Source organism: Sturnira hondurensis, unplaced genomic scaffold (genome assembly GCF_014824575.4).
Source record: "Sturnira hondurensis isolate 20B ecotype Veracruz unplaced genomic scaffold, ASM1482457v3 Scaffold0021143, whole genome shotgun sequence".
In the NCBI taxonomy this organism is placed as follows: Eukaryota; Metazoa; Chordata; class Mammalia; order Chiroptera; family Phyllostomidae; genus Sturnira; species Sturnira hondurensis.
Genome location: NW_028093774.1, coordinates 7,146,241 through 7,170,724, shown reverse-complemented (window position 1 = coordinate 7,170,724; position 24,484 = coordinate 7,146,241). Strand labels below are relative to the sequence as shown.

Here is a 24,484-nt window from a genome sequence, read left to right as displayed (position 1 = left end):
ACCTAAATTATCCATAGTAGTGCTGCTATTCTATATTCTTTAAGAAGATAGAGTTTGTATTAATCAGAAGTTTCTTTAAGTTTTAGCACCTTAAAACAAACTTTAGGGAATTGCTTTTATTTGGTTGTACTGAAATTTTGTTATATTGTTTGCTATTTGGGTGCTTTTGCTGCATTGACATTTACCCTTTGTTGAAATGGGAGTAGTAACAATAGCAGTAGATGTGGTTATGGTAATAGCATCTACTAAAATGCGTGCCTACTAGGTGCCATGCATTCTGCAAACTATTTTTTTTCTGCAAAGTATTTTTATATTTTATCTTAAAAGTGTCTCATAATGTAAGTGCACTTATTTTACTAAATTTCTTTTTTTAACTTTTAAAATAGTTTATTGATTTGAGAGAGAGAGAGAGACATTGATTTGTTGTTCCACTTATTTTTGCCCTCATTGGTTGATTCTCTTATGTACGCTGACTGGGCAGCTGCAACCTTGGCACATCAGGATTACACCAACTGAGCTACCTGGCGCATTTCCTAGATAAAGTTTCTCAGTTTCAGTGACGTAGTTTCCTCAAGGTTACATAGTTAGTAAGAGGCGGGATTAGGCATTCAACCCTGACTGATTCCAGGGCCTGGTCTCAACTGTTACGCTCTGCCGTCATGCCACACTGATTACTTTGTGTCCTTCCTACAGGTTCACCAATAGGGTTAACCGATAGGATTCCTCTGCTACCATCATGTCTTGGTTTGCTGATCTGGCTGGAAAGGCAGAAGATCTTTTAAACCGCGTCGATCAAGGGGCTGCAACAGCTCTCAGCAGGAAAGAGAACATCAGCAGCATCATATATAGCAAAAACACCGACTATCCGGAACTTCACCAGCAAATGACAGATTTGACTCATCAGACTGGATCTAAAGCTGATTATATTTCCTCAGCAGCTGATAACATTAGGAATCAAAAAGCCACCATCTTAGCTGGAACCACAAACGTGAAAGCAGGACCCAGGGCGTTGGTGGAGGCCCCCCACCCTGTTGAAAACTCATCTGTGCCTCGGCCTTCGTCCCAGTTTGTTCGGAGGAAAAAGTCGGAACCTGATGATGAGCTGCTGTTTGATTTTCTTAACAGTTCACGGAAGGAACCTGCCGGGAGGGCGGAAATCAGAAAAGAAAGGGGCAAGACACCCGTTCTTCAGAGTTCTCAGATGACAAATGTCAGTGCTGCAAACACCGGTGTAACCGCCACCAGAGCCACTGAAGAAAGTCCTTCTGGGAGCCAAAGCCATGGTACTTAACCATATCTCCTTTAAAGTCAAGCAAGTTCATGTGTGACCGTAGCCTTATACTTTCTGGTCACTTTTCTCGTCCTCTCTTTTGTTACCTGTCCCCACTGGGGTGAGGGCAGGCCCTCTGAAATGTGCGGTGTGAACGAGGGAGACAGCATGGGATACTTCCAGTCGATGTACAGTCACAGTAGGGGCCTTTGTCGTCTGCAGGGTGACCACCCGCCCGGCATCTGAGAAGTGGTATCCAAAATGATCCTCTTAACATATTTTAAAATACGAAAAAGATCACTTTGAAATGTGAAAGAAAACCTAATTTTGGATTTGGGACTATCTCAGTTCATTTCTTTTGTCATTGGGATTTACAGCAGGCTGTACCTCACATGTATTCTTGATTATATGGGTTTTGCCCCAGGGGGTGGGGGGTTCCCTGCATTTCCCCCCAGGAGTAAAGTTGACAGACTGAACTGTGATTGGAGTTGGTGAGTTGAAGGTGTGGATGTAGTAGTGAGGTAAAAGCTTAGAATTCTGGTTTTTAGTTGTTTCATTTGCTGTGAAATTTCCTCTACGTGTACCTCTCCTCACGTGCACAAATGAGGGTAGCATGGCAATGTGGCTAGCTCAGGTACCTGCCAACCATTTTTGAATAGTGGCGCACATGACAGGGTCCCGCAGGCATTCCTCACAGCGCTGATGATCACTGGGAGTCTCTCACGTTCAGGCCTGTTAGAGCTTCTCCCACAGTCTCGGCTGCTGGAGAATAGAATCGGTCTTGTGTCTCTAAGATGAAGTGGTAGAGGCAAGGGTTTGGGGCTTTCAAGACAGGAGCGCGCAGTGGCAGTTGAATTATGTACACACACTCCTGAGTTTCTTAGCCATCTTTTCATTGCTTATACAAACATTTACTGAGAATCTCTTGAATGAAATGAGGTTACAGTGGGGGAGATAAACACATTTATGTGCAGTGTCATAAACACAGTAAGTGAGGTGTGGTCAGCAGGTTGTGAAAACCTGGAGGAGAAAGGAATTAATTGCCTACGTTTTCAGGTCAGGATACCGAGGGTCTGTAATTTGAGCTGGGTGTTAAAGAATGAATAGTGAAAAAGAAGAAGGCCTGGAGACAGCCTTCCACGAAGAAGTAGTTTTAAGTTTGTTCGTTAGTTCGTCCGTGCTGTTTGGGGAATGGTGTGAGCTGGAGAGCAGTGCAGGAAAGGACCCTAGCAAAGAAAAGTGGGACCCATTTGTGAAGGCTCTCATGTTCCACCGGGAGTCCTTTATTCCTGTGGATCATTGTTAGAAAGTGGTCCCCGGACATTGTGCATTGGAATCACTTGTGTGGGTAACACAAAATGAGTTACTGGGTGCCTCCCCAGACTTCCTGGTTTAGATTTTGGGGGGTTGGAGCCAGGGCATCTGAGTTTTTTTGTTTCCAGATGTTTGCTAGGGTAATAAAACTTGAAAGTGCCATAGCAGTGTGATGCTTATAGAGGCCTTTTAAGCTTAAGGTTGAGATGAATTATTTTTTTTTACTTTTAAGGAAAACAACTTACATTATGATTGTAAAGGACAGATCAAAGGCAGGATCAGCCTGGCTGACTGGGAAATTAGAACCAGTCAGTACACAGGAGTTACAGAAGCGGAGTCTCGTTTCCCTGGGTCAGGGTCTCTCCATCTCGGGACTGTTGACTTTTAGGGTGAGTGGTTCTTTGTTGTGGGGAGCCATCCTGTTCTTTGTAGGCTGTTCAGCAGCACCATGGCCTCCTAACCCATTAGATGCCACTAGCAACCCCAGCTGTGACAACCCAGTATGTCTTCATACATTACCAGATGTCACTGGGGGAGCAAATTCACCATAGGTTGAGAAGTCTCAAAATCCTTAGAAATGGAATTGCTGAGTTGAAGGGTGTGGCAATGTTCAGCCACGCTAATAATGCCAAAGCTGTTTTCTGAAGAGGCTGCACCAATTTATAGTTCACCAGCTGTGGTTAAGAGTTCCTTTTGTTCTGCATTCTCACCAAAATTTGATGTTTTTAATGTGGGTTTTTTTTTTTGTCCTCACTCAAGGACATGCTTACTGATTTTAGAGAGAGAGGAAGGGAGGGAGAAAGAGAGGGAGAGAAACCTCGAGAAATGTTGATTGGCTGCCTTTCATAGGTACCCTAACTAGGACTCAACACACAACCTAGGCGTGTGCACCAACTGGGAACCGGACCCTGGACCTTTCGGTTGGTGGAAGGATGCCCAACGGACTGCACCACACGGGCCAGGGCTCAATGTGATTTCTTATGTTTCGTTAATCCAGTGTGAAATGTCATTGTTTAAAATTTCTCTTATTACTAAATGAGGTCAAGCATCTTTTCAAATATTTGACTATTTGAGTTTCATCTCTGGGAAGTATCTGTTCAAATCTTTTGATAATTTTTTCCTAGTGGGTTATTGATTAACAGATTATCTTCCTTTGTAAAGTGTCAAATGTTTTGCCCATTGTTTTAGTGCATTTTATCATTTAAATTTTTTAGCACATAATCTTTTTTAAAAAATTTTATTTATTTTCAGAAAGAGGGGAAGGGAGGGAGAAAGAGAGAAAGAAACATCGATGTGTGGGAGAAACATCAATCTGTTGCCTCACGCACCCCCCAACTAGGGACCTGACCCACAACCCAGTGCCCTGACTGGGAATCGAACTGGCAGCCCTTTTGGTTCACAGGCCAGCACTCAATCCACTGAGCAACACCAGTCAGGACAGCATGTAGTCTTTTTAGAGTAAGTAAAAAGTGTATTTGCATCATATTTAGTAGCAATTGAAAACAAGGTAAATCTGAATTCCTGTCTCTATTTGTTTGGGTTAGGCATTTTATATTCCAGTTTGATGTGTAACTCATTCTTGTGACCTATCATTAACTCTCTTTGAAACCCACAGTTGTCCGTTTATGCCTTTTCCATATTTTCAATGTTGGGACTTATTTTTCTTTCCTTTTTTTTCACCCCAAACAACGTGGAGGCAAAAGGGAGACCAAGTCCAACCACTTGAGTTATCTCTGATTTTAGCTGTCCCGGTACCGTGTTCTTGTATCCGTTCTTTATCACCATTCATTCAGTGTGTCCGGGATCCTTAGGGGCCTTCAGGCTCCATGTAGGAGAATGAGATTTTATCAGAGGAAGTTTACTGAGAATTTAAGTTTCCTTTTTACAGCATGTCAGCTGTAGCAATCCACATGACTCAGAAGGCAGTCTACCGAAGTGGGCTGTTGATGTCGATGTAGTGAGCATTCCAGTATAGCACACCTGTGTTCCTTTTTTTACAGAAGCATCCAGTAATTCTGATTCTGGCCATGAAATCCAAGAGGATTCTTCAAAGGAAAACGTGTCATCCAACACTTCCTGTGCTGATCACAACCCACAGCCCACTGACGACGGCAAATCGCATGAACTGTCTAATCTTCGGTTGGAGAATCAACTGCTGAGGAATGAAGTTCAGTCCTTAAATCAAGAAATGGCCTCGTTACTTCAAAGAGCCAGGGAAACTCAAGAAGGTAGAGCGTAGAGCCCTATTCCAGTTGTCCAGGACTAGGGAGTTAGCATTTCAGAAGTAGGCCCAAACCTTGACTATAGCTAGGCTATTAGAAGCACATCAGATGAGACTTGTAGAATAGGTTTTCACAGAAATGCGGGTCCCAGATTTGGAAATGGAACCAGTGGTCCTGTCATCAACCTGAAACAGAGAACATAGCTTGTTCGGTCGTTTTTTTGTAGAAACTATGAAATTTAAGAATTCAGAAAAAGGGAACATTAGTAATCATGCTGTCTATTCAGCCAGTTTGCTCTGCGCCTCCCAGGGACACCGTTCACGAACCCAAAGTGGGGTTAAACCAAGCAGTGGGTGGCAACAGGCAGGGTCACTGTATCGCCCTGCTGTCGGGGACATGGACTAAACATAGTGCTTCGTTTGAATAGTACTCTCAGGAATCGTGCAGTGTGGTGGCCCTGGGGCACAAAACCCTCAGAATTCTCAGACATGGATAATTAGAAAGTAAGTAGTCTCAGGACTGAGGTAGTAGCGGAGTGGTGAATGGGTCAGTGTTGTGAATGCAGCTGGGGAGAAGGTGGAAGAGAAGAAATCTCTGCCTTGGCCCCTAGAGGTAATTAGAAGTGTGGGGGCAGGGGGGAGTTTTGCTGAGACTTGGATGAGGCCTGAACAGTTCAGTAGGAAGATAGTTTGGCTCTTAGACTGACTAGAAAAAGCTCCACTTGACCCAGACTAACATAGACTTAGAGAAAGAGCTTTTCTTGAGATTCTGTGTAGAGTTTGCTTCAATATTTAAAAAAAAAATTTCCGGCACACTGCACTTACGAGTGGCGTGTGAGGCGTAGAAATCTGCACTACAGCCTTCTCTCTGCACCAGCTTCTTAGGTTGAAAGAACAGCATCTTTTTGCCACAGTAATGGAAAGAAGCAGATTCTTTCCCATGTTGCTCTTGTTTTTATTTGTCTGATATCACTGGGGTGTACGTTATCTGCTCTCGACTTGTGTTTGCTTTCTTTTTTGTTTCTAGCCGAACCCTACACATCCGCGACCAGTTCAGTGTTGTAAACTTTCTACTATCTGCAGCTCGGGCCTCCGAATGCATTATGATATATCTCTAGAGAGACATTTGTAGAATAGCAGCTAGCATCATGCCCCTTTGCAGCCTATTAACTGTAATATAAATGTGAATGTTGGCCTGAAAAATGGGCGTCCCTTTTGGAGCAAAAAATTTGAAGATATTTGTAAGCTCCTAATTTCAGGAAGAAGCAGGGGTGTCCAACCCGCAGCCTGTGGGCCACGTGCGACCCTGCACAAATTGCAAATTTACCTAAAACCTTTTTTTGCTCATCAGTTTTTGTTAGTGTTTGTGTATTTAATGTGTGGCCCAAGACGACTTCTTCCAGTGTGGCCCAGAGATGCCAGAAGGTTGGACAGCCCTGTAAAAGGACTGAAGAGAATCTGCACTCTGGAAAAGATCTGTTTGCTTAAATAGAGATTTTTTTTTTTTTTAGAATTAAACAAAGCAAGAGCAAGGATTGAAAAGTGGAATGTTGACCATTCCAAGAGTGATCGAATAACTCGAGAACTTCGAGCCCAAGTGGATGACCTGACTGAAGCGGTGTCTGCCAAGGACTCCCAGCTGGCTGTCCTGAAAGTGAGACTCCAGGAGGCCGACCAGCTACTGAGCACCCGCACAGAAGCTTTAGAAGCTTTGCAGAGCGAAAAATCACGGTAGCTAATTCTGTTAATAATGAGGAAAGGAGCTGGGACGGCTCTCTTTCCAGTACTAGTGATGAGACACACTGCAGTGCACACTGTCTCATGAATGTTTAGCTTTCAGAAATTCACAAGAGAAAATAATTAGCTTTTGGTAATGCTGGAAATGTGTGTGATTAAAAATGAGTTTGAGTCTTGAGATGCCTTGTTAGCAAGTTCTGAATTTAAACATATTTGAAGAGCATAGTGTCGTTAATCTTTTGACATAAATAATAAGTGCTGCATACTTGTATTTGGGTGCCTGAGAAATATAGATGACATTCCATTAAAAGGGAAAAAGATTTCTTTTTTTTTTTTTTAATTTTATTTTTATTTATTTATTTATCTTTAGAGGGGAAGGAGAGAGGGAGAGAAACATCAATGTATGGTTGCCTTTTGTGCATCCCCTGCTGGTAGTTAGCCTGCAAGGAACCAGCCTGCAACCCAGGCATGTCCCCTGACTGGGAATCGAACCGTGATCATCTGGTTCACAGGCCCGTGCTCAATCCACTGAGCTACGCCAGCCAGGGTGGAAAAAGATTTCTTTAAGAATGTCTAGTCCACCCATCCTTTTGTGCTAACAAGCTAGTCCTCTCAATTAGTCCCCCTCGTCACCTGTACATTGTGGAAACGAGTTGCTTCAAGTGACGTGTTTTCGTTTAGGATAATGCAGGATCACAGCGAAGGCAACAGCCTGCAGAATCAAGCTCTGCAAACCCTTCAGGAGAGGCTGCATGAAGCTGAAGCCACTTTGAAGAGAGAGCAGGAGAGCTACAAACAGATGCAGGTGAGGATGGGAGGCAGCAGAGTTTTGTTAGTATTTGGACAAGGAAGAATGGCCTTCTGCTTTTCGTGGACACGTTTACGCTTTAATAAAACCCTGCGCTGCATTTCAAAAACTTCTGTTTCTGTGACAAAACCAAGTATTTGAAAGCTTAGCTTGATCCTTGCCAAATTTATTTAATTTTATGTATTGAAGTACAGGTAAGGTAGTTTGATTATAATTATAATCATAATTATAAAAATTATAATTGTTCCAAATTATAAAAGAAAGTTTATTTAGAAAGTTACAGAGGTGGAAGTGAGCCAGCTGGGCTGCGTGCGTAGGCTCAGGAAGCAAGTTGCAGAGGCAGCCAGAGGGCCCCTGGAGCCCGGGAAGGAGGAGAACCAAAGGTAAAGCACCCGAGGGCATGGAAAAGGGGCAGAGACAGGCGCTGTGCTCCTGGGAGGGAGAGTGCCTAAAATAGCTCCCGTTCATTAGAGATAGGCATCTCTTCATTTAACTTGTTTGTGCAGCCATCATTACCATTATTTGATTAAAAGCCAGTTGGGAACATCTTGTTTACTTTTATTTAAGCTTTTAGTGATTCCAATTTATTCTGATTCATTTATTTCAAGACAAAATCGTACACTGTATAGAGTTTTACTCTTAAGTGAATTTTTGCATCTAGTTCAGTGATTCTGAGTCCTCTCTACACGTTACACGTGTAGCTCTTACTCCGTTTTGATGCCCGGCGCGCACCCCCAGGGAGTCTGGTTGCACCGACTGAGGTGGGGCATAGGTGTTGGTGTGTTGGGTTTACCAGTCGCAGGTTTGTCTGATGGGCACTCAGGGCCCACCGGTGTAGGCTCTCTTTTAAACAGGTGAGAATAATTCAGCCTTGAAATAAATATCAGCTAATGTGGGTTAAAAAGTTATTCATATACTTTACCACATTATATCTAAAGCACTACGTCTAATGTAGTTAAAATTTAATGATGAGATATTTTACATTCTTTTTTGCATAGTGAGTCTTTAAAATATGGTGTCTTATACTTAATTCAAGCATTCCACTTTTTTTTCTGAAATATTTGATCTGTATTTAGATTTCATAAAACTTACAGGTGAAAGAATACATCCAATACCCAAATGGTTCTGAACATGCTCAGCAGTTTTTCAGTGACAAACAGTTCCTGAGAAACTTACGCACAGATTTACCCTGTCACCCCGCAGTTCGACTCTTAGGCCCATACCCAAGAGAACTGAAAATCCATGTCCACACAAAACCTCATACGTGAATTTTCATAGCACACGGGTCATACTCACCCCAAACTGGAAACAAAACGTGGCATGTCTCTGTACAGAGATACTCAGCCATAAAAAGGAATGAAGTACTGATTCATGCTAACTGTGGATGAACCTTGGACACCTTATGCTAAGTGAGAGAAGACAGACACAAAAGGCCACATACTGTATGATTTAATTCATGTGAGATGTCCAGAATAGGCAAAACTACAGCAAGAAAGTAGACTCATGGTTGCTAGGGACTGGGAGCGAGAGAGGGGTGGGTGGATTTCTTTGGGGGCCAAAAATGCTCTGAAATTAGGTGATGGTGATGGTTGCACGACTCTGTGAACACACTAAAAACCACTGAGTCCTGTATCTTAAAAGGGTGAATTTGATGGTATGTGAATTATATCTCAATAAATCTGTTGTTAATTGAATTGACTTAAGTTAAATTTAAATTAATTAAATTAATTAAAACATTTAAATTAATTAAAATAAATAAACTTAAAAATTCCACTCTCAGTTGCATTAGACACCCCACGTGCTCGGTGGGCAGCAGTCGCCTTGCTCCTCTGTTTCAGAAGGAGCTTTGGTGCCGGATCCCAGTCTGCGAGCTCTAGTTACCGTGTGTGGTGGTAAATGCTCTCTGACTTCCGCCGCATCTCCCGAGGCTTTTTTTAGTGATGGGGGCTTTTGAGAATAAAGGTAGAATAGAGGTCTCTGAAAAATAGGCTACAAAGTGACAGGCCATGTGTTTTTTAGAGCTTTCAAAGTTTAAGCTAAAAAATGGCATTGACCAGCTTCTTAGAAAATCCGAGATGAAGGGGAAACATTAGCCACACTATTTGAAGACGTAGCTCTTCTGCCTCCCGCCTGTTTTCTAGTAGACTTGCTCGTTTTCTGTAGACCCGGTGTCCACTGGGTCAGCCAGTGTCAGGTCCGCTCTGGCATCCAGACGGCCAGACTCCCTGGGGACTTGCAGCTCAGTAAGCCCGGGGAAGGCCTGGGATGGCTGTATTTTAGTAAGTTCCCTGGCTGATCCTGATGGGTCCCCGTGTTTGAGAGCCACTGCCTTGGAGTTTCTGTTCTCCAGCTGCTGACGAGTGAAGACTGTTTTTCACCTGCCTGTTATGTTGTCTGTCGGGCTGAGCTGCTGAGTCCCGTGGCTGTCTTAGTGAATGGTTGTACAACATATCTCAAAGGAGAATGTTATAAACACAGTGTAAAAATTTGTCACAGAGCGAGTTTGCTGCACGCCTGAATAAAGTGGAAGCAGAGCGTCAGGGTTTGGCCGAAGCGGTGACTCTGGCAGAACGGAAACATGCAGATGAGAAGAAGAAAGTCGATGAGCTACAGCAGCAAGTCAAGACGTGTAAGACCAGTTTGGAGTCCTCTAAGCAGGAGTTAATGGAGTACAAGCACAAAGCCACTCGAATCCTCCAAGTAAGCATGGAGCGTATACATTTGAATGCTAATATGCCGGTAACTGGGAGACAGTTGAAGACTGTGGATGTGTGGGAATGTTGGTGCGTGTTTAGCTGGGTTGGCTCACTTCAGGTGCCTTACGCAGAAATAAGATGAAAAGAATGAAATGTCTTTTGTTCCTACCACTTACTGATTTAAAATTCATTCTGCCCCTACCTAGTTCAGGTCTTCTGCCTATCCCCTTGTCACTGGGAGAACATTAGTGTTTGCTGTTAAGCAGCCATTGTACTCTTCCCTGTCGCTGAATTTTTCAGAGCAGCTGGCCTAGCTCTCAGAATGGCCTCATCCACCTTAGTCCCCTGTCCTCGAACTAAGGTGACCTTACCTTCTTTACTGAAAAGACTGTGGTCAGCTAATGTGCTTTTCAACTTCTCTTTCCGTTCTGTCCCATGGCAGAGGGAAACTGCGTCCTTCTGTTTTCTTTGTTCGGGGATAATTTGTCGGCCAGTGCATCGCCTGCACCTCCCCCCCTCACTTAAGCCCTTTCGCCACAGGTCTGTCCTCTTGCTCTGTCTTTCTGGCTCAGCTTACTCAAGAGCACTTGCTTTCTTAGTAGAAGAATGAAGAAAAAAACAGTCCTTTTGGCTTTTTTGATGACTCTGATCCATTTCTCTGTTCTTTCTGTCAACGTCAGGCATATCAGAACCACTGTCTACATGCTGTCTGCATGTGAGAGTTACTAACTTTAACTCACTCACGTAGTTTCTGTCCTCCATACATTTCTGAGATTGTCTTCTTAAAAGTCTTTAAGGACCCAACTATGTATTTTCTGTCCTTTTCTTCATTTCTCTCCACTTTGATTTTGGCAGAGCAGTGGATGCTGTCAGCCCTCCTACCTTCATGGAACTTTCGCCCCCTGATGCTGCTCGCACGGCCCTGCCTCGCTCCCTTCTCCCACTAACGTTTCTGTCTCCGTTGGGCCCTTCCCCCGTCTCCAACGAGGAAGAGTTCTCTCAAATTCATAACCCCCTGGCGTTGCTCTTTCTGACTTTGCATTCTCACATGTACTCGCTGTGCTTCCACCCTCTCATGACTTCAGCCCCCAGTCCTAAGTCCTCACCCTCAGCCTCCACGTGCCTGCCGTGGGCTGTCCCAGCCTCCACACCAGCTTCTGCAGCCCCCTTTCCGCGGGTGTTGCTGCCATTTCCTGGGCAGTGGAGCGGGAAACTCCAGTGTCATTTTAACTCCACCTTTTTCTTCAGCCCCACCCTCAAGAAACAGCAGGTTCATCTCCTCCAAACTCTTATTTTTACTCTTCCTTGTTCCTCCTCTGTCATCCTAATAGGTTAATTCATGTAAAAGGTACTTACTGTGCCCCTGACTGTTCCCTAGGCACTGTGGTAGATGCTGAGGACACAAAGCTTAAAAGACATGCCCTCTTTCTTAAAAGAGTGTTCAGTATAATGGAGGGACACTGCGGTTATTGATCTGATGGAGGTATTGATGCAGTAAGCCCTCAAACTCTGTCTGGGGGTGTCAGGGATCACTGGAGGTGCTGTATGAAGAGGGACTTGGAGGGGGAGTCGGAAGACTTACGTGCGGAAGAGCTTTCAGATGTAACAGCCTACACCAGAGCACAGGGCCCTAGAGGAATGTGACACATTTAATGGGCCACAGCTAGTTTCTTATCGCTGGTACATAAAGTGTTAGAGATTAAGAGTTGGGAGATGAAACTCAGTAGACAGAAGCCATATCATGGAGGGAGGGCCTTGCATACCTTGCGAAGGAGTTTTGGTTTTATCTTCTAGATGATGGTAGGGGAGTGGGCCACATATTAGAGAACTTGAGCAGCATGATTAGATTTGAGTGTAAAAACTATGGCAGTGACGAGGTCAGGAGGGAGTCGAATCGCTATCGATTTGCTATCGTTGCACCCCCAGGACAGTGCCTGGCCCTGGGAGGCACACAGTCGGCTGTTGAGGGCATCGAGGGAAGGAGGACTGTGGTGGGCGAGATGTGGGTGGTAAAGAGGCAATGTCAAAAATAAGGGGAAGAAATCAGGGGGCTTGGTCTGCTTTGGGGCGGTGAGGATGCCAAATGGGGCACAGCTAAAAGGAGTGTAGGAGGTGGAGTGTGTGAGACTGGAGCTTTATTTTTTTTTTAATTTTTTAAATATATTTTATTGATTATACCATTACAGTTGTTCTATTCCCCCCCCATTTCCCTCCACCCGCACACTCCCTCCCGCACTATTCCCTCCTTTAGTTTATAACCACGTGTCTCAAGTTCTTTCGATTCTACATTTCCCCCACTATTCTTGCCCTCCCTCCTATCTATTTTCTACCTACCATCTATGCTATTTTCTGTGCCTTCTCCCCCTTCTCCCCCTCCCACTCCCCTGTTGCTAACCCTCTATATGTTCTTCATTTCTATGGTTCCACTCCTGATCTAGCTGTCCTCTTGGTTTGCTTTTGTTTTAGGTGTGGTTGTTAATAACTGTGTGTTTGCTGTCCTTTCACTGTTCATATTTTTCATCTTCTTTTTCTTATATAAGTCCCTTTAGCATTTCATATAATAAGGGCTTGGTGATGATGAACTCCTTGAACTTGACCTTATCTGAGAAGCACTTTATCTGTCCTTCCATTCTAAATGAAAGTTTTGCTGGATAAAGCAATCTTGGCTGTAGGTCTTTGGATTTCATGACTTGGAATACTTCTTTCCAGCCCCTTCTTGCCTGTAAGGTCTCTTTTGAGAAATCCGCTGACAGTCTGATGGGTACTCCTTTGTAGGTGACTGTCCCCTTATCCCTTGCTGCTTCTAGGATTCTCTCCTTCATTTTAGTCTTGGCTAATGTAATTATGATGTGCCTTGGTGTGTTCCTTCTTGGGTCCAACTTCTTTGGGACTCTCTGAGCTTCCTGGATTTCCTGGAAGTCTATTTCCTTTGCCAGACTGGGGAAGTTCTCCTTTATTATTTGTTCAAATAAGTTTTCCACTCGTGGCTGTTTCTTTCCCCCTTCTGGTACCCCTATAATCCGGATGTTGGAACGTTTAAAGATGTCCTGGAGGTTCCTAAGCCTCTCCTCATTTTTTTGAATTCTCATTTCTTCATTCCTTTCTGGTTGGATGTTTCGTTCTTCCTTCTGGTCCATTCCATTGATTTGAGTCCCAGTTTCCTTTCCATCACTATTGGTTTCCTGGACATCTCCCTTCATTTCAATTAGTTTAGCCTTCATATGTTCCTCTAATTTGTGACTATAATCAACCAGTTCTGTGAGCATCCTGATAACCAGTGTCTTGAATTGTGCTTCTGAGAGGCTGGCAATTTCTCGGTCGCTGAGAGTTATGGGGTCTGGGACTTTGAGTTCTTCTTGCGCCATCTTTTGGGCTGTTCATGCCTGTTCCGTAGCAGGATTGGAGCCCTAAGGTGTTCACCAGAGCAGGGCAACTAAGTCGCTGGGTTGTGACGTTGTATGTAGGGGTGGGGTCAAAGAGGGACTATGGCGTCACATCTGCCGCCTGCTGCCGCGGCCCCCACCGGTGCCGCAGCTGCCACCGTAACTGGGCCCACGCATTTCGTCCCGCTGCACTTGAGTGTGCCACCGCCGTCAGCCCTCGCCCCCTGGGGCCTGCGTGGTCCGTCCCACTGTGCGCGAATGTGCGACCGAGGTCAGTCTGCTCCATACCCCAACTGGTTCCGGGCTGCCTGCGCGCCTAGGTCTGGGGATCTGTCCTGCCCGACCCTGCTCACTGCTGGCTCCGCCCCTCTTACTGTCCCCATTGAACGGTTAGATGTAGTCGGACTTCCATATAATTCAATTTTCTGTCCTTTGGCTGTGTCTTTGTTCTCCAAACCTTAGTTGTATTCAAACTTGGTTGTGGGTGAAGGCACAGTGTTTCCACCTATGCCTCCATCTTGGCGGAAGTCGAGACTGGAGCTTTAATCGGAGGCAGTGGGAAGTGGTGGATGGAATCCAGGCTGACTCCTGGTTTCTGGTTTAAGTTTGTGAGTGGTGCCTTCTGTACTACAAGGAAAGACCCCAGGCTAGGGCTGAGTGAGAGTATGACACATTAGGGTGAGTTTTCAAAACTGAAGTGAAATTGGGGTGACGGTTTCAGGAAGGTGAGCAGGAATACAGGCTGAAGCTAAGCAGGGGCTCTGGGCATTAACTCTGTGGGAAGACACATGAGGTCTGTCCAGAAAGTATCCAGCCATGCACTATGAAAAACACATTTATTGAAAAAGACACAGGAAGCATCATATATAAGACAATGACGCCTCAGTCCCCTTCAAAGTAGGCACCTTTGGACCTCACACAGTTTTCCCAATCACCATTAGCTGCCCCATCAGATTTTCCTGAATCTGATCTTCCTGAATCTGAAATCTCTTCACTTTCGAAGGTGATTTTAGTTTCGGGAAAAGCCAGAAGTCACAGGGCACCCAATCTGGGCTGTAGGAGAGCTAAGTCTAATGGGTGATTTGATGTTTCACCAAAAAACTGCACGAGCAGGCAAGTTGTCATGATGAAGCTGCCAATCACCAGTTGCTCATAGCCATGGCCCTTTGAATCACCTGAATAGTTTACGTGGAGGAAATGTTCAAGCTTGATGCAAAATTTGATGCAGATTCGTTGCTCTGCTCACTCAGTTATTTTGAATGTGACAGCCACACAGTACACATGCTCACTGAACAGCGTTTACCAGCCCCCTGACTCGTGCAGTGAAGTCGTCATTGTTCACACATGTGCACTCCAGTGCACTCTCCTTGGCTGCCAGGTTACATCAGCGTTGTGCAAACCATTCTTGTTATATTAACAATGGCTGGACTTTTTCTGGACAGACCACGTATATATGTGGGTGTGGGTATCTCATATGTATGACATATCATGTGATATACATATATGATATATATCATATTTTTCAGACCATAAGATAGATGCACCTAGGTTTTAGAGGAGGGAGATAGGAAAAAAATTTTGAAACAAAAAAATGTGGTAAACTATTTAATATAAATAACATGATATTTCATAGATATAAATGTAAACAGAACTCAACAGCAGCATTAGCAACCATTATTCCTCCCAAATTGGAGTGGGGGTGCATCTTATAGTCTGAAAATATGGGTATATCATATATATGATGATGTTTATTACAGAAAATTTGAAAACTACAGAAGAAGATGAAGAAATCACCCATAATTCTACCACGTAAAAAAATTTTTTTTGATGGAGAGTGATTTTCAAATATTTATATTTCAGGTGAAATAGCTGGTGGCCCTTATTACTGGCCTACAATTGTAGCACTTTCTAACCTGGTCCTCCCACTTCAAATCTCTTTTTCTAATGCATCCTTCATACCAGCAGCCCGCAAACTTTGTCTGTAAATGACCAAATAGTATGTATTGCAGGCTTTGCAGTTCGTGTGTGGTATCCATCCCATACTCTTTGTTTTTATATTCTATAATCCCTTTAACGTGAAAACCATCCTTAGTTTGCAGCTGTGCAGAAGCAGGCCATGGCCTGGTCTGGCCCATTGACCGGATTTGTGGACACCTGCCTTACACCGCTGCCAGGTCGACCCTCCCGAAACACATCTCTGGTCCTAACATTCCCTGCCTGCTTTTCTTTTTTTAGTTGTTGTTCAGTTACAGTTGTCCCACTTTTTCCCCTGTTGTTCTCCCCTTCCCCACCCTGTTGTCCCTGCCCATGGGTCCTTTGTATATGTTCCTTGACTTGACCGATCACCTTTCCCCTCTTCTCCCCCTCCCCCCACCCCTCTGGTCACTGTCAGTTTGTCCTTTATTTCCATGCCTCTGGTTCTGTTTTGCTCATTTGTTTTGTTGATTAGGTTCCACTTATAGATGAGATCATATTTGTCATTCACTACCAGGCTTATTTCACTTACATAATGCTCTCCAGTTCCATCCATGCTGTTGCAAAGGGTAGGAGCTCCTTCTTTCTTTCTGCTGCATAGAATTCCATTGTGTAAATGTACCAGAGTTTTTTGATCCATTCATTTACTGGTGGGCACTTAGGTTGTTTCCAGCATTCAGCTATTGTAAATTGTGCTGCTATGAATGTTGGGGTGCATAGGTTCTTTTGAATTGGAGTTTCAGGGTTCTTAGGATATAATCCCAGCAGTGGAATTGCTGGGTTAAAAGGCAGTTACATTTTTAGTTTTCCGAGGACGTTCATACTGTTTTCCATAGTGGCTGCACTGCATTCCCACCAGCAGTGCACTAGGGTCCCCTTTTCCCCACAACCTCACCAGCACTTGTTGTTTGTTGCTTTGTTTATGATGGCCATTCTGACCGGTGTGAAGTGGTGTCTCATTGTGGTTTTAATTTGCATCTCTCTTATGGCTAGTGATGCTGAGCATCCTCTCATGTATCTATGGGCCCTCTGTGTGTCCTCCCTGGAGAAGAGTCTGTTCAGGTCATTTGCCCATTTTTTATTGGATTGTTTGTCTTCCTGGTGTGGAGTGGGTGAGTTCTTTATATATTTTGGAGATCAAACCCTTGTCTGAGGTATCATTGGCAAATATGTTTTCCTATGGTTGGTTCCCTTTGCGTTTTCTTTAATTATGCAGAAATTTTTTAATTTGATGAAGTCCCATTTATTTATTCTTTCTTTTATATATATATATCCCTTGCCCTAAGGGACGCATTGGTGAAAATATTGCTGCATTGTCTATCATTTGTTTTAGCCCACCAAAGAAAATTCAGACATTTTCGTCTGGCGTCTAAAACCCCCACAGATTGGTCCTTACAGACCACTGAGCGCATCTCAACCATATGTCCTTACAGACCTTCATGCTCTTTGCGTTTTATGCTCTGCACTCCGTTTTCTCGTCTCCTGTTAAAATCCTAGCCGTTTCTCGGGTCCAGCAGCACTGCTGTCGTTCTGATAGAGCCTGCTCGTCCCCGGAAGTGGTTTTCTCTCCTGGGAAGGGGGCACTCTGCAGGTGCCCTCCTCAGCTTGTATTTATTGCCCTCCAGTGGATGCTAGCAACTTCCTTTTTAGTTTATAAGGCAGGGTACTATCCATGGTGAGAGACATTAATCTGTCTCTCCAATGTTTAAATATATATATTGATTCCAGAGAAAGGGAGAAAGAGAAAGAAAGAGGAACGCCGGTTGATTGTCTCATACATGCCCCAGTCAGGGACTGAACCCGCGATCTAAATACGTGCCCTGACCAGGAATCCCACTGGTGACCTTTCGGTCCATGGGATGATGTTCCAACCAACTGAGCCACCGGCTGAGCAAGAGAGACACTGTCTTTATTACACAGGACCCTTGGCACAGTGCCAAGCCCATCGTGGCTGCTCCAGAAATATTTCTTGACTGGCTTGTGATGGAAAAATAAGCACAAGAAAGGATAAGAAGGAACTATGAGAAAAGTCTTGTTAATAATAAGTTTTCAATAATAACATCATCCTGGGGACTGAAACCCAAGGACATTGTACAGCAGGAGTCTGTTGGGTTTATAGCCTGTGGGCCTTCTTTGATGGAAAATGTAAGTGGATGTTTCTGTAGTGGTTTAGCTGGGGTAAGGCAGATGGCACTCAGTATATAAGCTGATCTCTGCTTCGCTTAAAGATATTTTTTTTTATACTAGTCTAAAGAAAAATTGATTAACAGCTTAAAGGAAGGATCTGGTTTTGAAGGCCTGGACAGCAATACTGCTAACAGCATGGAGCTAGAAGAACTTCGTCATGAAAAGGAGCTGCAGAGGGAAGAAATACAGAAGCTGATGGGTCAGGTACATCAGCTGAGATCTGAATTACAGGTAAGATTCATTACCGCTCACTCCAGAAACAACTCTACCCCCAGCTGTTAGTGGTTTGAGAGGTGCTGGATTCTGTATTTGGGGAAAAGGGTATTAGTGAGATAATGTGGGAGCTTCTGCAGGAGTAATAGTCACCACACGGATGTGAACCTGAAACAAGAGGTTTCTTGTCTGTCGATCCACTGCCGGGTAATGGGAACAATAAACACAAGTAACCAGATTCATGCATTTGGCAAATGCTTACCAAGTGCCAGGCATCTTCCAGGCTTGGAGTTACACCAGGGAGCCAGTCAGAATCTTCCTGCTTCTGGATCTCACATTCTCGTGGTTAAATACAAATTAAATTTGGGCTTATCTATATAACTGGGATGTTTTCTGATATTAGAGTGGGCTCAAGGATGGTCTTTCATATCCTTACCTAAGGATATTTTTTTACTGCTTTTAGAGAGAGAGAGGAAGGGAGAGAGAGAAGCATTGATGGGCTGCCTCCCATATGCACCCGGGCTGAGGATTGCATGTGCCCAGACCAGGCATCACACCCACAACTGTTTGGTTATAGGAAGACCCTCCAACTAACAGCCACACAGACCAGGGCAGAGATGATCTTTTTTTTTTTTTTAAGATTTTATTTATTTTTAGAGAGGTGAAGGGAGAGAGTAAGAGAGGGAGAGAAACATTGACATGGCAGAGATGCATCCATCAGTTGCCTCCCACGTGACCCTGAGTGGGGACCTGGCCCACAACCCAGGCACGTGCCCTGACTGGGAATTGAGCCAGCGACCCTCTGGGTTGCAGGCCAGCGCTGAGTCCACTGAGCCACTCCAGCCAGGGTGAGATGGTTTTTTAATTATAGTTTCATGGATAATCTTATAGTTTATTTGTAATTACTATATTTAACCTAAGTAGATTGAACCATTAATTTAGATTAAACATAGAGTCTTTGACAGAAGATTAAGTGAAGTGCAGGGTAACAAGCCTTCTTTAAAAATTTCACACAGAACATTCATCCAGGCACTAACTCAGACTTTTTGATTTGTAAGGTGTGCATAAGCTACAGAGCAACGTATAGAAGTTGTGAGAATGGGCTTTTTTCGTATTGGTCAAGTAGAAGAGCCAGTAAAGATTGTTGTCCTTGTAGTCTTTGAAGTAGGGTATTTTTTTCTGTAAATAATTTTGAATTCCAAAGAATTTAGTCCCATGAACTTAGAAATTGAGTAGACGCTAATCTTACTCATATCCTGTCTTATTCATACATATCTTTGGGTGAAATTATGAAAAATGGTTTGTTTATTTAATCTCATTCTTACTCCAGCCCCATTAATGACATTGACCTATTTTTCTACCCATAAGTTTATAAAGTGTATAATAAAGATTATAGCATTAGGTCTAGCAAAATGTGAGAATTGTTCATGATTACAGTAGCCATCATTTACTGAGTACTTACGTGCCAGGCACTGCGCCACGCTCTCAGTATACACCCTTTCGTTTACTCCTTACCGCAACCCTGTAAGGGAGCTGATATAGTCTCAACGTACAGTTTGAAGAAGTGTGAGTATGGAGAAGGAAAGGAGCTTCCCGTGACTAGTAGAGTGGCAGTCAGGGTGCAGTCCCTAGTCTGTCTGGTTCCAGATGTGGGTTCTGGACCACTGCACGGGCTTCCTGCCCCTCGAGAATTCATCTTGGTCAAACTGGTGGCCGAGTAATCTGCCCTCTACTGACCCTGAGTGCTCCGTGGTAGAGGAAAATAACTGTACTCCTGCTGTTCTCCTCTGACTCCCTAAAGGTGTTTGATTATCTGGGAGTATCACTGATCTGTCCGGTCTTTCAAACAATATGTGAATGGAGATGAGCCTAAAGCAGAATGTACCAAAAGATAAAAAGCAAAATAAGATGCTGATTTCAAACTCATACAGTATTATATGAATGGACTTACCCTTAACTTGAAACCTAGAAAATGTAGAAACCTAGCTTTTGCTGGTGTGCACAGTGGATTGAGTGCTAGCTTGCAAACCAAAAGGTCACAGGTTCAATTCCCCGTCAGGGCACATGCCTGGATTGTGGGCCAGGTCCCCAGTTGGGGGTGCAAGAGGCAACCACATACTAATGTTTCTCTGCCTCTTTCTCCCTCCCTACTCCTCTCTGAAAATAAATAAATAAATTGGGCTTTTTTTTTTCTTTTTTAAAGGAAATGTAGAAACCAAGAGCTATGTTTTCACAAGGAATCCAGAGGGTGGTGTTTAAGTTTGAGGAACGGAGAGTAGTGACGCCTGTTGAAGAAGTTTGAGCAAGATACATAGACCCAGATACCAAAATATAATAGCAGTAAAGCTCAAAAAATCAAATAATATGCTAATCTTGGGTGATATCAGAGAAAAGTTGTGTTTTTACTGTCTGTTGGTTACTTGTGCACACAAACACAAAAGCTAAGTATAACCTGCAGTGGCAGGGGATTAGTGAAGTCCTTCTGATGTCGTATTTTAGTTCTGTTTGAAATGGTTAGCTTTCGAATACAGACCTTGATCTCCCAGTGGGTTACTGTCTACTTGTACTTCTTCAACCAGATGGTTTAAGTGCCACGGCAGCTGTGGTGCCCTGTTCATCGCTCCCACCTTTGCCGTGTTGTATAATGAGGTATCGGTTCACATGCTCCTTTGAGGCTGAGACAGTGTCTCAGTCCCCTCTGTCCCTCCAAGGCCTGCTGACCCCAGTTCACGGTGCGTGGTGGTTGCTCAGTACAGGTGGCTGAACAGTTATGATTGCTTTCACATGGAAATTTCGTCTTTTCAGGATATGGAGGCTCAGCAGGTTAGTGAAGCAGAGTCAGCAAGAGAGCAGTTGCAAGATCTGCAAGACCAAATAGCTGGACATAAGGCATCTAAACAAGAATTAGAGGCAGAACTGGACCGACAGAAGCAGGTGAGGGTCCTAGATTGATGGTTCCCAGAGAAGGCTCTGTCTGCTGGGTGTCACGTGGGGAGGCTTTCCGGGGAGGCAGCTCACTGGCTGCTTACGGGACAGCCCGGAGGGTTAAGGTAGACAGGATGCAGGTTCCTCCTGCCTTGTTGCTGTTCCACGGTCCTCGTTTGTTTCAACAGCTGAAAAACAGAGGCACCAAATAGTTACGGGATTTGCCTAACTTCATACAACTAATCACGGACTAGAATAGAACCCAGATGCCTGTCTCTGAGTTTTTTCTACCAGTCTCTTTGTATTTTGTTTTATCTCCTTGTCAAAGTATATGTGTATAGAAAACTTAAAAACAGTTGATTTTCATATTTTTGTACATTTGTACTTCCTGGGAACAACAGTAAATACTAGTTAATAGAAATAAAAATACAACATCAGAGCCATATTAAACTTCTTTTTCTGTTTGAAAGTGCTTGTATAGATGATGTTTACAAATCATGGTTAAGATTATACTTCATTGTTCAATTAGCAGTTGTCTGCTCCCCAAGCCAAATTCTTTAACTTTAATATACTTATGTAATAGTTTCAGTATTGACATAGTTAAACATGTTTAAGCTGCATTTTCAGAATAAGATTCTATATCTAATATTAGTAGCATCTATAATTTACCAAGTAACACATTGTTATATAGGCACTTAATTTGTGTTATCTTATTTCATTCACACAGTAAAATCACTATTCTGTTTATTTTGCTGAAGAGAAAACTATTTCAACTTTGTGTATTTTTGTCATTTAAGGATTTTGTTTCATTAGGATTATTTCTGAAACCATTTTGATTCTTAGAGAAATATTCGTTCACACTTACATCTGCTTCCTGCATATTAAGAGAAAAACTCACTGAGTAGCAACCTGCAGGGTACATCGTAGGCCCTCTTAATTTAATTGTAAGGTTAGCTGTTCTTTCAGAAATTGCATTTTAATTTATTCAAGAAGCTATTACATATTAAAAGGCAAAAAACTGATGTTCTTGATGGTTAGAGAGATAATTTTTATTTTATTATGGCAGATAGTTTTAATCACATTCACTTCCAGTGCCCTTTTTCAAAATGAGGGGGTTAAGTAGAGGCAAGTGGAGCAAATGTGGCTGCGGGCCACTTACTCAGAAGTCAGACGCTCTAGATGTAAAGGACTTGATCGTGGGATTAACTGTCCTGTGGTGCTCTTTATCAATTTAGGTAATTTCAACCTTAAACTTTTTGCTGGCCTAGAGCTTCGGAAATCAGGCACACCTTCTGAGAATTGTTACTCTCCTGCCCTGATTACCCTCCTCATTTTCTCTTTTTCGGTTATCTCAGTTCTGACAGTCTGTGAAACATGCAGGTTGTACTAAGGTCTAGAGAGGCTCTAGCAGTTTAATTCATGTCACGTTTGTTTTCATTCAGCTACCTTACTGGTCAGCACAATTAAGCATAGTGCTTTTTTAATTGATATTTGGTTGACATACAGTAAGTAGCCTGTTAGTTTCAGGTGTACGTTACAGTGATTTGATATTTATATACATTACAAAATGATCCCCTTGGTAAGTCCAGTTACCGTCTGTCCCCATGCAGAGGTATGAACGACAATATTGACTATATTCCCTGTGCTCCATAATGCTTTTGAAGGTACTTAGCTAATTAATCACTCTTAGTGTCCTGGAACGTGCTTTGTTCTTAAGCTCTGGCTTGACTCGAATGATCGTGTCCATTGTACAGACTAGCAGTGCCTGAGTGCGGTGATAGTGAGTCCGGGGGTGTTTCCTTGCCCCTCTCTCTCACTTGCTTTTATTGCTGACCGTGCGAAACAGGTACAAGATATTGCCTGTTATAAACAACCACATGAAAAGCTGCTCCACGTCACTAATCATTAGGGAAATGCACGTTGAAACCTCAGTGAGACAGCGCTACATGCCCAACCAGATTAGCTACGTTTGGAGACTGACAGCGCCGTGTGTTGGGAAGGACGTGGGGGAAATGGAACACAGTCCTATTGCCATAGGAATGTGAAGTGGTACAGGTGTGCTGAAGACAGTTCAGAAAACACTTTGCAAGTGTTCTTCCTTTAGGTTAGACATACACCTACCGTATGATCCAGCAGTGGTTCTAGAACAAGGAAAACACACGACACATAAAGACTCGTGCTTCAGGTTTCTCATACACAGTCACGCTGTGCATTAACTTTCCATCAGACCCTCCGAGTCTGCTCGTTTACTCCTTCCATGTACGCTCAACACATGTGGGCCTCGTGTCTGCTGGGGGTCAGGCACTGTTCAGGGGAGCGCTGTTTTAACGTCTGTTTTGTGCCTCGCCTTGTAGGAATTCCGTTACATAGAAGAAGATCTGTATCGAACAAAGAACACACTGCAAAGCAGAATTAAAGATCGAGAAGAAGAAATTCAGAAACTTAGGAATCAGGTATGCGTCGGCTTTTACAGCTTGGGCAGACACACCGTGGTAAAGCTGCTTTTTTCCCTAGAGAACTCAGCAAGACCTTCTTTTTCCCTGTTTTCACCTGAGTTTCCTTGTTGCAGTAGTAAGCTGCTATTTTCAGAATATTAGAATTAGAATTAGAACTTTCATCTAATGCCATCGGAGCCTGCATTTGCTGTTTCTACGGCTCGCTTGTTATGGCTCCACGTGGCCAGAGTCACTCGAGGAGGCCGACACTTTGTGCCTTCTGGCTTCATTGGGGGTTGTGCTGATGCCGTTTTCATAAATGTGGTTTCTCTTTCCTGAGGAAAGTCCAATGAGAAATCTTCCTGTTAACAATTGGTGGGTCTTTCATAAAGTCAGCATGACCTCTTTTTCACTCTGGAAATGGAAAACATAACAGAACACAGCACAGGCCTGCCGCCCGATTGACCAGTCTCTATCGTTAACCGACAGAATCGCGCGCTCACGCGCACTCTAGTTGGAGGCTGCCCCTTCTTCCCTTCTCTTCAGATGAGTGGCTTAATAAATAATGCGCTCACTGGTCACTTAAATAATGTGCCTAAAGATTGATTAGTTCATTTTTTTAGTAAGCTAATGACTTAGTTTGAGCATGAAAAGTCTAATTTTGTTTTTTTTAAGTTCTCAGACTTCATAGCAGTCCATAGCTTAAGATGTTTTACTCTGTTTTAAGTTTCAGAATGAGGGACCGACTTGAGTGTTCCCTTCTCCTTTGCCCACATTTGGGAGATGCTGACAGATGGTCAGATGACTTGCTAGCAGAAAGTCAAAGAAAAGAAAGGAGCATACCACCAGTTAGTTTAATCCCTAGATAAATATTCCAATATTGATCGAATATTTATTAGGTACCTACTCTGTGTAAGGAATTACGCTATTTTTGTTAACCAGGGCCTTGGCCAGTAGCTCAGGTGGTTAGAGCATAGTCACCATACACCAAGTTTGCAGGTTTGATCCCTGCCCTGGTCTGGGCACATATAAGAAGCAGCCAATGAATGCATTAATTAAGTGGAACAACAAATCGATGATTCTCTCTCCCTCTCCCCACCCACCTTCCTCTCTCTCTCTGTAAAATCAAGTAATCAATAAATTTAAAAAATTGTAAAGATTTTATTTATGTTTTATATAGAAGGGAAGGGAGGGAGAAAGAGAGGGAGAGAAACATTAATGTGTGAGAGAAATGATCACTTGCCTCTTGCACACCCCCAACTGGGGACTGGGCCTGCAACCCAGGCATGTGCCTTGGCTGGGAATCGAACCAGCGACCTTT

At 43.5% G+C, this 24,484-nt stretch overlaps 1 protein-coding gene across 1 annotated transcript in view; it reads left to right on the top strand.

Annotated features, from left to right (window-relative positions):
• The window catches only part of GOLGA5 (golgin A5), a 40,586-nt gene that overhangs the window by 2,163 nt on the left and 13,939 nt on the right, over positions 1–24,484 (top strand). Inside the window, exons 2-9 of the mRNA XM_037031192.1 lie at positions 694–1,283; positions 4,585–4,812; positions 6,317–6,536; positions 7,224–7,347; positions 9,847–10,050; positions 17,651–17,821; positions 20,609–20,737; positions 23,083–23,181. Of these exons, the coding sequence (XP_036887087.1) occupies positions 737–1,283; positions 4,585–4,812; positions 6,317–6,536; positions 7,224–7,347; positions 9,847–10,050; positions 17,651–17,821; positions 20,609–20,737; positions 23,083–23,181 (1,722 nt within the window). The 5' untranslated portion in view covers positions 694–736. The remainder of the gene's footprint in view (positions 1–693; positions 1,284–4,584; positions 4,813–6,316; positions 6,537–7,223; positions 7,348–9,846; positions 10,051–17,650; positions 17,822–20,608; positions 20,738–23,082; positions 23,182–24,484) is intronic.